The following is a 15,248-nucleotide window of genomic DNA, read 5'->3' as shown; positions in this document are numbered from 1 at the left end:
TCTGCCTCACTCCAGCATTCATTGCCTGAACCAGTTGCCAAGCTGCTATCCATCAGTATTTGCTGGAAGAATGAATTTGTGAAGCAGGTCTTTGGTATATTAGGAAGAATTCCACAATATCCAATCCTTTCTCTTAAAAACCTCTTAAAATAAACATATTTGCCCCTGGTTCAAGGTTAAATTCTGGGTCCTCCAAGAAACATTTAGAAAGAGCTTTCCTGCCCATTTTTGGTAGCAAAAATTCCCAGATCTCCACTCCCACACAGCACATTTATGGGGATGTGTCCCAAAGACAAGCGGGTATTTTGTAGTCTTTTCTAGGAAGTAGCCTTAAAACTGGGTGAGGTCCTATTTCCTGTCCCTCCCCTCCACTGCCCAGTGCTCTGAACAAACGATTCCATAGTCTTACTTCTTTATATTTGTTCTTGATTTTTCTGAGACCTTCCTTTTTGTCTGGCAATGTCACTGGCCAACTCCTTCCATCTATCACTTCTGAATCCTTTAAGGTGCTGAGATAGCTGATCCCCAGCAAGAAACTTGATCCATATGCCTTCCCTTTCCTTGAATCTTGGAGGGGCTGTGCTGCCTTCAGCACTGGTGAAGTTTTGCCAAGGTCTGAGCTGTCAGTTTCCAGAGATCAGAGGCCAAGCATTTATGTATGTGTGTACACTGAGCACAAAGAATCAATTAATCGATAAGCACTCACAAAGCCCTGAAGACTTGTGGTTGGCCAAGGTCTAGAGACTTTGAGAAGTGTATGGCCAAAAAGGGCCTTAAAGAAAATAATAATAACAATAAAATAATAATAATAATCTATCCTCAAAGCCATTCTTCATCCTTCCTCTAAGAGGCAGGTGACCTGCAATTTAGGTTTCCCAGGCTCCCTTGAGAGATAACTTCCTGCTGGGGTCGGACAGTGGGAAGCACTAGAGGGAGACTAGAGGGTGGGACAATGGAAAGGCCAGGGTATTTCTTCTCCCACAGCAGTGTCTTGGCAAAGGCTGTGTCTTGTCTACAGCTCCAGCTCCTGCTGTGGTTCCAGGTTCTGCCAGACTCTGGGCTCCAGTAACACCACCGTTTCCCTCTCTTCTTCCTGCTCAGTGGTGGATGACTTCTTGCTGCCTAATCTGTAGGTCACATCACTGTCCTCTATTTGACTTCTCAGCCTCTCCATCACTTCTGTATTAAGTTCCCTTTGCTTTAAAGACTCACAGTGTTTTTTGCCTTCCCTATTGGAACTTGACTGATAGAAGAGTTAAAACTTACACAGTGCTGGGGCACCTGGGTAGCTCAGTCAGTTGGGCATTTGACTCAGATCATGATCTTGAGGTTTGTGAGTTCAAGCTCTGCATGGAGCTCTCTGCTGTCAGCACAGGGCCCACTTCAGATCCTCTATCTCCCTCATTCTCTGCCCCTCCTCTGCTCATGCTCGTGCGCTGTCTCTCTCTCTCTCTCTCAAAAATAATAAACATTAAAAAAAAGAAAACTTACAAATACGTGCCAGTGTTCTAAGTGTATTATGTAAGATAACTTTCTCAATTCTACCATCTGAGGAATGATTACAGTCTACAGATCACATTTACATCACAAAACTGAGGCACAAAGAGTTTGATCTACCCTAGTAACATCCCAAATCTGGATGCATATCAAAAATTTGCTCAGGAAGCAAATTAAAAATAGAGGAGATGATGGATGCCATCCTATACCTACTGAATCAGACTCGTTGGTCCATGGGGCCCAGGAATCTGGATATTTAAAAGATCCCCAGGTGATTCAGATGCTGCTAACCCAGCAGGCCTCCATGAACTGGTATTCAGGAAACCCTGACCTTGTTCTGGTGATGAAGACACCTAGATCCAGATCAGGAAGGTGGCCTGCCCCAGCTGCACAGCAAGCTCTCTGGCAGACAAAAACACCGCCAAGGGCAGCAGTTTCTGCTATCGTCACTGCCTTCTCCTTCAAGGTCACATGGCTGGTTCTGACGTTTGGACTTGCTTTCCCTAGGAGGCATCTGAAGCCACTTCTTATAAGAACTGTTTTGGAAAATTCAGTGTATAAACAGACATGTACGCAGGATTTCTGACTGGCTGATCAGCGTTTGGGAAAGAAAAAAGGAGGCACTTTAATCCACATAATCTCTTATTTTCAGTCCTTTGTGAACAACTTCAGGGAGTTAGTTAATCCTGCATTCTACCTTCCCCATTCTGACTGAGACTCTGGTTGGGTGAAGAATATATACTTTTTAACAGGAGCCCATGGTGATCAGACAATTTGGAAAAGATTATCAAAATCCAAAAAGCCCACAATCTAAATGTACTTCATAATAACCAACCCCATAAAGGCTGGACTTTTGTCTCCTCTCCGCACACCATTACTATATTCCCAGCACCAACAGCAGTGCCTGGCACTTAGCAGGTGCTTAATAAATATTTGTTGAATGAAATAATAATAGTAATACTTTTTCTTGAATTTTGAAAATATTTTTGGTACAGTTATTCCCTGATCCCCACGATGGACAGGATAGATATCAGAGTCTTCATTTTACAGATGAAACTGAGTTTGGAGAGACTGGGTGCCCTACCAGGTCACACAGCTAATGAGAAGTGTTAGAAGCTCTCTCTAGGAAATTCTCCCTCCCAGCCAGTGGTGATGAGGAGAAACACAAGTGGGAAGACTCACATATGAATGAAGAATAAACTGTCAGAATACAGTTCAAATAACTTGACAAGGGAAGAAATTCTAGCCTTTCACCAGAGGAGGAGATTGGGGGCTCAAAAATTCCAGAGGATACACAAATCTCTCTCTCTCTCTCTCTCTCTCTCTCTATCTCTCTGAACTCAGCACTTTCCTTAGTCATTAGTTCAGGCAGCCCTTGCTTGCCTGCTTTATTGGTAATAGTAACTCCCCCTTTGTCCATATCATCAAATGCTAAATGCTTTGTGCATCTTATTCTACCATCTCTCTCCTGGACGACTGCAGTAGCCTTCCTTAATTCCCCTCCTACCTGTTTTCCCCACTCATGTCAGACTGATCACTTAAAACTGCCTAAATAGGGGTGCCTGGGGGGCTCAGTAGGTTGAATGTCTGACTTTTGATTTTGGCTCAGGTCATGATCTCATGGTTTGTGAGTTTGAGCTCCGCGTCGGGCTCTGCGCTGACCGCATGGAGCCCGCTTGGGATTCTCTCTCTCTCTCTCTCTCTCTCTCTCTCTCTCTCTCTCTCTCCCTCTCCCTCTCTCTCTCTCTCTGCCCTCCCCTGCTTGCACTCTCTCTCTTTCTCAAAACAAAGAAACATTTTAAAATAAAACTTCCTAAATGAATAAACAAATAAAACATAAAACATAAATAAACAAACAAACAAACAGATCACTTTATCTGATTAAATTTCCTAAAGGCCTCTGCACTATGCTCTGTCAAGGTTCTGCCTGGTCTAGTCCCCACCTACCTCTCCATTTATTACATTCAAGAAATACTTATTGAGGGCCTACCATGTGTCAGGTGCTATTTGGGGCATTGAGGATGCAGCATGAAATCAAATAAACAAGGTCCTTTCAAGGAGTTTATAAGAAAAAAAGTAGAGAAGTTAACAAACAAGATAATTAGAGACTACTAAAAGTGCTAAGGTGGAAATAAAGTAACAAGAAAATCTCTAGGGAAGCCAATTTATTGACAGAATGGTCAGGGCAGATGCTCTGAGGAAGCAACACTGAAGCTAAGACTTGAAGGCTGAGAAGGAGTCAGTCATGGAAAAGTTGGGAGAAAGTATTCCAGGCAGAAGGAACAGGCATGTGCCAAGGTCCTGAGGTAAGCAACTTCTACAAATCAGGAACAAAGAAGTCAGTGTGGCCGAAGCAGAATGAATCAGAGAGACAGATGAGGTAACAGCAGAGAAACAGGTGTGCACCAGATCATATAGGAATCTGTAGCCACAGAGAGTAGTCTTTTATCCAGAATAAAAGAAAATCACTGAAAAATTTCAAGCAGAGGAGGAATATTGCCTGATTTATATTTTGTAACAATCCTTCCGGCTGCTGTGTGAAAATGAACTGGGGGCAGGAGAAATGAATGAAGGACAAGAGAGAAGGCTGGTGCTGGGTCCAGACAAGAGATGATGAGCTTGCCTGGGGCCACAAGACAAGATGAAGTAGAGTGGTCAGATTCCTGATAGAGCTTTGGGGTGGAATTGACAAGACTTGATGATAGATTGATTTTGAGGATGAAGGAAAAGAGGAGATGGTGCTATTTATGGAGACAAAATCAAGTGCAGGAGGAATCAAGTTACATCTGGATTGTGAAGTTGGAGCTAGCCAGATGCAGATGTCAAGTTCACCACGGGCTATGGGCAGGGTTGGATATACCAACATGGGTATCTCCGAACAGTCAGCACTTAAATGCACTGGATTAGCCCTGTTGCCCTCTGACGTTTGAAGACTGGGCAGGGAAGGAGGGACTAAGAGAGGTAAAAGGAAAACCAACCATAAGATTGAAGTCCACAAATGAAAGGGTTTCAGAAAAGAGGAAGTGATCAGTTGGGTCAAAGTTGCTGGGAGCTTGAAAGATGTGGTCAGAGATATGTCCATTGAATTTGGCTGCTCGAGTTTGTTGGGAGCATAGGTTTAGCAAGAAATCAACCCAGTAACAATACTGGATTAGACAGAAGAGTAAATTAGAGGTGAGGAAAAATGTATGGAGAATTCTTTTCAAGTTTCCTTCAACAGAGAATGTAGCTGCAGGTGTGTATGTGCAGCCAAGTGACAGTTTGTTTTTCTAGCTCAAATTTACTAGAACCATGTTCTCCAAACTTCAGTCATTGAAGAATAGTCTTTGGGGGTGCCTGGGTGTCTCCGTCACTTGAGCATCTGACTTGATTTTGGCTCAGGTTACCATCCCAGGGTCATGAATTCAAGCTCCACATCGGGCTCCACACTCAGCGTCGATTCTCTCTCTCTCCCTCTGCCCCTCTCCCCCGACTCATGCTCGCTCTCTTTCTAAAATTAAAAAAAAAAAAAATTAAAAATTAAAAATTGTTAAAAAAAAAGAAAAGGAATCATTTTTGTTTTTGCCCCATCCATATCCCAGGGGTACTCTATATGTAAAATTAGTATTAAAATCAACTCACTTTTAATTTAAATTTGCTGGAAATATTTACTTACAAAAAAAAGCAACATTACTCCGTCAAATGGGAAACCAACACCACTTGCCATAAATAGCGAATCAGTTCAATAAAAATAAAACAATGTCACTAGGTTCCAGCTGGAGATTATTGCCTGCTGGGGGCCGAGCCTAGGATCAGCTCTGTTTAAAAAGGGAAATCACTAAGCGTTAGATGTTGAAGACATACGGACATCAAAGTGAAACTTTCTCCTTCAAGGACTGAAAGAGAATTAAAAGGAATTTTGGAGGGGCGGGGGGTGGCCTATGTGATTTAAAACCACCTAATAGTAGGCCTATACTCTGAGAAATACTTCTTAGAACATTTTATTTTATTGAGAAATAACTTACACTTAGTTGAGTGTGCAAATCTTAAATGTGAAGCTTGAATAATTTTTACAAATGTATATACCAGTGTAACCAGCACCCAGCTCAAGCTCTACAATTTCCCAGCAAGCAGGCCAGTGCCAACCTCGAAACATAACAGACAAGGTGTGTGTCTTCATGGGATTTACAGTTTGCTCCCCATGATATCGCTAGCACCTAGCACAGTGCTAGTACATACTAGGTGCTCTCTCTCTTTCTTCCTTTTTGTCTTATCTATGTTTTTGTTTTTTTGGTTTTTTTCCCTATTTTCTACAGAGAGCGTGTGTTATTTGTGAGTTAAATACCAGTCTTATCCAGGACACCTGGCTGGCTCATTTGGTTGAGTGTGCAACTCTTGATCTTGGGGTTGAAAGTTCAAGCCTGATGTTGGGTGCAGAGATTACTTAAAAATAAAATCCTAAAAGAACAAAAACAACCAGTCTTATCCAAACTCCAATTTTCCAGAGTGTCTAATCGAGAACTTATCAAGGAAAACCAAAAAGAACAACATCAGGATCTCCCTGTGGATATAAAACCCTGGACTGAGAAGAGAGAAGTGTCCAAACAGCAGAATCCAGGAGCAGGTCTCCTGATTCCAAGCCTCTCCCTCACCTACTAATCTGTATTTTATAGCCCTCTGCAGTGGTCTTTGCTCTCACACCCTCACACACAGTAGTTAAGGACACCAGAACCCATTTGTGTGCCCTCCTCATTAAAACAGGGACAGCAAGACAAAACATCACCAACAAGTCTTTAAAAATTTAAAGAGCCTGATAAAGTCCTTCATTTGGCATCTGCCACGGAAGGAAATCGCCTCTGGCGTGTGTGTCTGTTGTGTTCCCCCTTTCCCAGACATCTTTTGTACAAACACCCTCCCTAAGGTTTACCTGCAGCTGATTGTAGAAGGGTGTCAGGACCCCTTGCAGTGGAGGATGGGGAAAGCCCTTATTTTCAGACAGTGAAGCTAATGAGTTGATACTCTTCAAGCACGTTGAGGATCAAAGCGTGAGATCTGAAACTTCGGCAATAATACAGCCACCTGCGGGCATGGGTGGGCCCAAGCTGGAGGGCCCTGGAGAGCAGTACCAGGTGCCGTGCACACTGGCTGAGCCTGCCTGTGACAAGACAGGTGTCAGGGCTGACTGGAGAAGGCCAGGTCCCCAAGCTGCATGCAGGAAGAAAGAATTCAGAACAATTGTAATTAAACTAGTTACAGGAATTTGGGGGGTTGGAGAGGGGTGGAAGTAAAGGACAAGGAAGAAAAAAACATTCCCACCAAACCAAATGAACAAATGTTAGAGTTTTAGCTTTAGTTTGCTTCCAAAATGATGCAACCAGTGTCCTTTGTGTCCAAAATGTGCAACCAGAATATCGTGATTAAGGTAAAAATACTTAATTTCTACTTAGAAATTCATTCCCATCTTTACCTCCAAAGATGCAAACACTCTGAAATGGTTTATGTGCTCCTCCCTGAATCTAAAAAATAGTTTCACATAATTGTAATAGACCAACAACTTACTTTTCCCAATAAGTCACATATTTGTAAGAATTGTCCAAACTGATATACCTGAATTTACTCCTTTATCACCTCCAGCACATACATGGACCACATTTTGTTGGTGGCCATGTAATACCAATAGCCAACACTTAACAGCATTCCTCTCTCCCAGAAACGTTTCCAAGTCCTCTCTGCATATTAACCCCTTTAATTCTCACAAGGATCTAAGAGGGCATAGGCATAAATCAAATTTCTCATCATCACACAGCTGGTAAGTTGTCAGGGTATGATTTGGGGCCCAAGTCTGGAGCCAAAATTAGGCTCTTAACCACTACATCATCCAGCCGGCACTTGGGTTGCTTCCCAAGGTTTGATCTTTCAGGCAAGTTGTCACAGTATTGTATCAATTAGCTATTGCTGGGTAACAAACCTTCCCCAAAATGTAGTGGCTTAAAACAATAATAGTTTGCTATTTCTCGGGGCGCCTGGGTGGCGCAGTCGGTTAAGCGTCCGACTTCAGCCAGGTCACCATCTCGCGGTCCGTGAGTTCGAGCCCCGCGTCGGGCTCTGGGCTGATGGCTCAGAGCCTGGAGCCTGTTTCCGATTCTGTGTCTCCCTCTCTCTCTGCCCCTCCCCCGTTCATACTCTGTCTCTCTCTGTCCCAAAAATAAAATAAACGTTGAAAAAAAAATTAAAAAAAAAATAATACTTTGCTATTTCTCATGATTCTGGGGGATGACAAGATTCTTCTGATCTCACCTGGACTCACTTAGTGGCTGCGGTTAACTGAAACAAGCTGCGGTTAACTGGCAGCTTGACTGATTGGCTAATGGTGGCCTCAGTGACATGTCTGGAGCCTCAGCTGGGATTTCTGGCTGTCTCTTTCCAGCTGGACTTCTTCAGAAAATGGTAGCAATGTTCTAAGAGAGTGACAGCAGAAGCTGCAAGGTCTCAGCAATATTGGTTTAGGAAAGTCACAGGGGTGCCTGGGTGGCTCAGTCAGCTGCGTGCCCACCTTCAGCTCAGGTCATGATCTCACTGTTCCCAAGTTCGGGCCCCGCATCAGGCTTTGTGCTGACAGCTCAAACCCTGGAGCTTGTTTCAGATTCTCTCTCTCTCTCTCTCTCTCTCTCTGCCCCTCCTCTGCTTGCACTCTGTTTCTCTCTCTCAAAAATAAATAAACATTAAAAGAAGAAAGAAAGGAAGGAAGGAAGAAAGGAAGAAAGAAAGAGAAAGAGAAAGAAAGTCAAAAGACCAGCTCAGATTCAAAAAGTGGGAAAATAGACCCACCTTTGATGGGAGGGAAAGCAAAGAATTTGTGGTCACCTTGAATCTACTAAAGTAAACATCCTTATATATACCCCTGGTGTATGGGGAGTGTGTGTGTCCCTAAAATGTACCAAGAACTAGAATTTCTGGAACTGGATTTTCTAACTTCATAGTTGTTTTTATTGAGATATGATTCACATACCATAAAACTCACCATTTTAAACTGGTGAATTCAAGAGTTTTTAGGCTGTACAACCATCACTGTTATCTAATTCTGGAACATTTTTATTAACCCCAAAATAAATTCCTAACTCATTGGTAGGAAATTTCCATTCCCCTCCTCCTCAGCCTTTGGAAAGCACCTTTAGATTTAACTATTCTGGACATTTCATGTAAATGGAATCATGCAATATATGGTCTCATTATCTGGCTTCTTAAACTTAGCATAATGTTCTCAAGGTTCATCTGCATTGTAGCATGAATCAGTACTTCATTCCTTTCTATGGCTGAATACTAGTCCATTTACTGACTAACCACATTTTGTTGATCCATTCACCAGTTGATGGACATCCACGTTGTTTCTGCTTCTGAATAATGCTTCTATGAACATTCATGCACAAGATTTTGCACAAAAACACATTTGCAATTCTCTTGGATATATATCTCAGAGTAGAACTGTTGGGTTGTGTGGTAACTCTATGTATAACTTTTTGGGGAACTGCCAAACTGGTTTCCATAGTGGCTGTCCCATTTTACATTTCTCCCAGCAATTCATGAAGTTTCTGATTTCCCTCCATGTCTTTGCCAACATTTGTTATTTTTCATTAAAAAAAAATTATAGCTACAGGTCACCTGGCTGGCTCAACCTCACAACCCCAAGATTAAGAGTCATATGTTCTTCTGACTGAGCCAGCCAGACACCTTCAATCCTCTGTCCATTTTTATTTTTAAAAAGTTTTGAACATTTATTTTTTTAATGATTTTTTTAAATGTTTATTTATTTTCGAGAGAGGGAGAGAGACAGAGTATTAACGGGAGAGGTGCAGAGAGAGAGAGAGGAAGACACAGAATCTGAAATGAGCTCCAGGCTCTGAGCTGTTGGCCCAGAGCCTGATGTGGGGCTGGAACTCATGAGCAGTGAAATCATGACCTGAACCGAAGTCAGACACTTAACTGACTAAGCCACCCAGGCGCCCTGTCATTTATTTATTTTTGAGAGACAGAGAGAGACAGAGTGCAAGCAGTGGAGGGGCAGAGAGAGAGAGGGAGACACAGAATCCGAAGCAAGCTTCAGGCTCTGAGTTGTCAGCACAGAGCCCGACGTGAGGCTTGAACCCATGAACCATGAGATCGTGACCTGCGCCAAGTCAAACGCTTAACCAACTGAGCCACTGAGGCACCTCTCCTTTGTCCATTTTTAAAATGGGTTGTCTTTTTATTGTTGAATTGTAAGAGTTTTTTTTTTTTAATTTTTTTTTCAACGTTTATTTATTTTTGGGACAGAGAGAGACAGAGCATGAACGGGGGAGGGGCAGAGAGAGAGGGAGTCACAGAATCGGAAACAGGCTCCAGGCTCTGAGCCATCAGCCCAGAGCCCGACGCGGGACTCGAACTCACGGACCGCGAGATCGTGACCTGGCTGAAGTCGGACGCTTAACCGACTGCGCCACCCGGGCGCCCCCGTAAGAGTTCTTTATATATTCGTTAATAGACCCTAATCAAATATATGATGTCCAAATATTTTTTCCCATTCTGTGGGTTGTCTTTTCAGTTTCTCAATAGTGTCCTTTAAAAAACACAAGTTTTGGGATACGTGGGTGGCTCAGTTGGTTGAGCGTCCGACTTCGGCTCAGGTCATGATCTCACCGTTGGTGAGTTCGAGCCCCGCGTCAGGCTTTGTGCATACAGCTCAGAGTCTGGAGCCTGTTTCAGACTCTGTGTCTCCCTCTCTCTCTGCTCCTCCCCTGCTCGTGTTCTGTCTCTCTCTTTCTCAAAAATAAATAAACCTTAAAAAAAAAAAACTGAAAAGAAAAAAACCACACAAGTTTTGGGGCACCTGGGTGCTCAGTCAGTTGAGCATCCAATTCTTGATATTTGCTCAGGTCACGATCTCGGGATTGTGGGGTAGAACCCTGCATCAGGCTCAGGGCTGAGCATGTGGCTTCCTTGGGATTCTCACTCTGTGCCCCTCCCGCACATGTGCTCTCTTTCTCTCAAAATAAATACATAAGCATTAAAAAAAAAATAAAACACACAAGTATTTGTTTCGATTTATCTATTTTTTCTTTGGTTGCTCGTGCTTTTAGTGTCATATCTAAGAAATCATTGCCTAATCCCAGGTTATGAAAATTTGTACTTATGTTTTCTTCTAAAAGTTTTACAGTTTTAAATGGTTTTACAGTTTAGCTCTTACATGTAGGTCTTTAATCCATTTCTAGTTCATTCTTATATATGGTATAAGGTAAGAGTCCAGCTTCATTCCTTTGGATATCCACTACCATTTGCTGAAAAGACAATATTCTTTCCCTGTTGGGTAGTTTGGAGATCATTGTTGAAAATCACCTGGCTACTATTACAATATCAAATAGTAAGAATAATACCCAGCATCTTTGCCTTGTTCCTAGTCTGGGAATAGTTTTATTGTTTCACCATTATGTATGTTGTTTGATACGTATGTGTCAGGAACATGACTTTCTCTTTAACTCTGGTTTACTAAAGTTTAATCATAAATGAATATTGAATTTTATTACCTACTTTTTCCTGCAGTTATTGAGATGATCACATTTTTCTCCTTTAACCATACAGTGAGGTGCATGTATTACATTACATAGATTTTCTGTTGTTGAAATGCCTCTGCATTCCTGGGGTAACCAATTGCAATTATTTCCTATTCTGAGTTTCTTTTATAGCTCCCTGTCTCAGCTCATGCTTTGAGGGTCCATGTTGTTTCATGTTGTGGATCTGCATCAAAAGCTCCAGTTTCTTAGTTGGAATGTTCTCCTAGAAGCTTCCGGAAGCTCAGGTTTGCTCGTTAGTGATGTGGTGGAGGTGGCCAAGAGGCTCTAGGGCAGAGCCCAGTGCTTTAGGCTGTGTGCGTATTTGCCACAGAGGAGCCAGATAAAAGCCAGGTGCCGAGCAGGTAGCAGCCTTCCAAAGTCACTACTTTGGTCTTTAAGCAACAGAATTCAAATTCTCTGTCCTTGTCTGTAAAGTTTATTCTGTCTCGTAAACATTTTTCTGGTGAAAAGCAGAACTTTGATCATTTTATGTTTTGTGCACTTCCTAAACGACGGGCAGTACACTCAGTCATTTACACACATTATTAATAATGATGCTAGCTACCACTAACTGGTCCTTCACCCAGTTGTAAGCACTGTGCTAACTGTTCTACAGTAGCGTTTCCTTTAATCCCCTTAACCTCCCTGTGGAGCAGGTATTATCATCTCTCATTTACACATGAGGAAACTGAGGCTGAGAGAGGTTAACTTGCCAGTGGTCATCAGACAGAGAGCCACGGTTCAAAATTAGTTTTGTGTCATCGCAGAGTCTGTGCCCTTAGCCGCTGCTATATGTGCTATGTGTAATCAGCTCTGTCAGCCCGAGCTCCCATGATCGGTGTTAAGTACCAACAGCTCCGTGTGACCAGAGCGTGACCAGGCATCGCCAAGTGTGATTGGCTGGAGTCGTTTGCGGTCGGCTTGGTCTCAATGTCAGGCTGTGACCCACGCTCACATGAGGTGTTCTGCAGTAACGGCCCCCTTAGGGAAATTGTGCTGTGTGCTTTTCTTTCAAGCTTTTAAGAAATAACAGCTTTATTTGTGATGTAACTAACCTACCATACAGTTCCCCAATTGAAAGTGCACAATTCAGGATTTTTTGTACATTCACAGACTTGAACAGCCATCACCATAATCCATCTTAGACTATTTTCATCACCCCTAAAAAGAAGCTCTGTGCCCCTTAGTAGTCCTCATTTCCTCCCAGACTCCTCACCACCAATCTGCTTCCTGTCTCGACAGCCTCGCCTTTTCTGGATATTTCATCTAAATGGAATTGTACAATATGTGGTCTTTACTGACCAGTTTCTTTCACATTAAATAATGTTTTCAAAGATATGGTATATGTTTGTAGCATATACCAGTATTTTATTTCTTTTTATTTTCAAGTAACATTCCAATGTATGGATATACCCCATTTTCTTTTTCCATTCATCATTTGGTGGACATTAGGGTTGTTTCTACTTGTCGACTATTAATAATAATGCTGCTATGAATACTTATACACAGGTTCTAATGTGGGCGTATGTTTTGTGGGGTTTTTAATTTAATTTTTCAGTAGGCTTCACAGCCAGCACAGAGCCCAAAGAGGAGCGTGAATTCACAACCCTAAGGTCGAGACCTGAGCTGAGATCGAGAGTCAGATGCTTAACGAACTGAACCACACAGGCGCCCTGTGCACTTCTCACTTTCTAATGTAATATAATTTACCTTTTATTATGATCATCGTTCTCACATCCTCTTACTCTGCCGTCCCCACCCTTGCCAAATCAGCACAAGGAGGGCTGAGATTTTTGAGTAATTTTTTCCAAAGTCTGGAACAGGCCTGGCACTGTTAGATGTTTAACAGATACTTGTTGAATGAATGATACAGCTGCTAGGTTAGATCAGCCCATCCCAAGCTGCTGTCTTTCCTCCTTTTCTCTCTCCTGATACAAACACATCTTAGGGACACTCTTAGGTTCTTTGCTTTCTGCTCCCCACTTTCACACCAGCTAATTTCCCACCAGCAGGTAATGCCTGAAACTTCCTTTCAATGAAGCTGCACTTTGGGTTAACATTTTCTTTTAAGCTTATTATTTTGAGAGAGACAGAGAGACAGAGAGCACAAGGGAGGGGCAGAGAGAAAGGGGGAGAGAGAGAGGGAGAGAGGGAGAATCCCAACCAGGCTCGATGCTGCCAGAGCAGAGCCCCACATGGGGCTTGAACCCATGAACTGTGAGATCATGACCTGAGCCAAAATCAAGATTCATTGGCTTAACTGACTGAGCCACCCAGGCACCGCTGGGGAGGCCCACCCTCCCTCGTCCTTCCCTTCCTCTTCCCCTTCTTCCCCTACTCCTTCCCCTTCCCCTTCCCCTTCCCCTTCCCCTTCCCTTTCCTTTCCTTTCCTTTTCGGACTGGGAGCCTGACTGGCTCAGGCCAGCCTGAGAGTTACTGTCCCAACTCTCCTGGATCTGTTGTCCACTCTAAGTTCAGTCAGCCCTGGCCCAAGCGGTGAGTGATGAGACACAACACAGCAGCAGAGGTAGTGGGCTGAGATCCTCTCAGAATTGCACGTGGCTGAAAAGACAAGGAGCAGCTTCACTGGCTCCCCCAAGAAGCACAAATGCCAGATAAGAAAGCAGGGCAGCGGCTGTGCTCAGGATGTCCCCTGGCAATGCTGAGGTGGATCTCAGTTCTCCATGCTGCCTGCTGGCTGTCCTAGCCAAGGGACAGCAATAAACCATCAATCCTGCAGGGTCATCTCTGCTGTCCAAAAAAAGCCTTAACTAATACACTCTCCTCTCACAAACCAGTGCTGGGGGATTTGCTGAGACCTTTTCCTCTCAATTCATAGAAATTTCAAGAAAGAGAAATTTTGTCAAAATAGGTCAGCTCCAACCACAATGCTGCTAAAGCCCCTGACTGATTATTGTGGTGAAGACAGTAAGAGGGGAAAATAAGAGCAATGAAAAGGAGTCTCCTAGACTCTGTAAATTTAGGGAGGACTGAAGGTAATTTTATTTTATTTTTGGAAAGTACTATGATAAAAAATTAACATACAACTCCAGTTGACTCCAGCAATCCATGTGGGAGAAGGGAAAAATTCAACTCCAGTCCACCCTAGCCATCACATCCCAACTACAGGGGGGAACAACTGAGAAGCACATGTGAAGTTCACAGTCCAGAGGCACAGGCTCACAAAGAGTCTGAGACCTAATCATAGGACTATAGAACACTTCTTCTCTCAGCAACACCTTACCACTGTATTACTTAGCCTATTTGCAGAAGTTCCTTTTACATAGTGCATCATGTCTGGCTATAAAAAAAAAAAAAAATCACAAGACATACTAAAAGGCAAAAAACACAGTTTAAAGAGACAGAACAAGCATCAGAACCAGACTCAGAAATGGCAGGGACATTGGAAGTATCAGATTAGGAATTTGCCACAACTGTAATTAAAATGCTAACAGCTCTGGGGTGCCTGGGTGGGTGGCTCAGTTGATTAGGCGTCTGACTTCAACTCAGGTCATGATCTCTGAGTTTGTGAGTTCGGGCCCTGTGTCGGGCTCTGCGCTGACAACTCAGAGCCTGGAACCTGCTTCAGATTCTGTGTCTCCCTCTCTCTCTGCCCCTCCCCCACTCAAGCTCTGTCTCTCTCTCTCAAAAATAAATAAACATTAAAAAAAAATTTAATGCTAACAGCTCTAATGGATAAAGTAGACAACATACAAGAAGAGATGGGTAACCTGCACGGAGAGTTAGAAATTCTAAGAAAGAACCCAAAGAAATGTTAGAGATTAAAAAAAAAAAAAAAACTGTAACAGAAATGAAGAAATGAAGAATACCTTTAATGGCTTATTAGTAGATTGGACACAGCTGAGGAAAGAATCTCTGGGCTTGAAGATATTTCAGGAGTAACTTCCAAAACTAAAAAGAAAACGGAAAAAGAGTGGGAAAAAAACCCATAATATCCAAGAACTGTTGGACAACTACAAAAGGTGTTACAGACATGTAAATGGGAATGCCAGGAAGAGAAGAAGAAACAAAAGAAATCTTTGAAACAATAATGCCTGAGAATTTCCCCGAAATTAATGTCAGACACCAAACCACAGAACCAGGAAGCTGAGAGAACACCACATGGAATAAATGCCCCCGAAAAGCTATATCAAGGAATATCATCTTCAAACTATAGAAAGTCAAAGA

The 15,248-nt window shown here is 42.8% G+C and overlaps 1 protein-coding gene and 1 long non-coding RNA gene across 2 annotated transcripts in view; both read right to left on the bottom strand.

Moving 5' to 3' along the window:
• The window catches only part of CDH3 (cadherin 3), a 63,091-nt gene extending 58,286 nt beyond the window's left edge, over positions 1-4,805 (bottom strand). Inside the window, exon 1 of the mRNA XM_040442920.1 lies at positions 4,782-4,805. Coding sequence (XP_040298854.1) covers positions 4,782-4,790 — 9 coding nt within the window. The 5' untranslated portion in view covers positions 4,791-4,805. The remainder of the gene's footprint in view (positions 1-4,781) is intronic.
• Positions 4,806-4,944: 139 nt separating this feature from the next.
• On the bottom strand, positions 4,945-8,064 carry LOC121010026 (uncharacterized). The gene is made up of 3 exons (XR_005780973.1): positions 7,774-8,064; positions 6,404-6,681; positions 4,945-4,987 (listed from the first exon to the last, which is right to left on the bottom strand). It is a non-coding gene; the product is annotated as an uncharacterized LOC121010026 (long non-coding RNA).
• Between the last annotated feature and the right edge of the window lie 7,184 nt (positions 8,065-15,248).

The sequence above is a fragment of the Herpailurus yagouaroundi genome, unplaced genomic scaffold (genome assembly GCF_014898765.1).
Source record: "Herpailurus yagouaroundi ecotype Mexico unplaced genomic scaffold, PumYag 190, whole genome shotgun sequence".
Classification (NCBI taxonomy): Eukaryota; Metazoa; Chordata; class Mammalia; order Carnivora; family Felidae; genus Herpailurus; species Herpailurus yagouaroundi.
The sequence above is the reverse complement of the archived record's forward strand: the minus strand, read 5'-3'. Positions and strand labels throughout refer to the sequence as shown.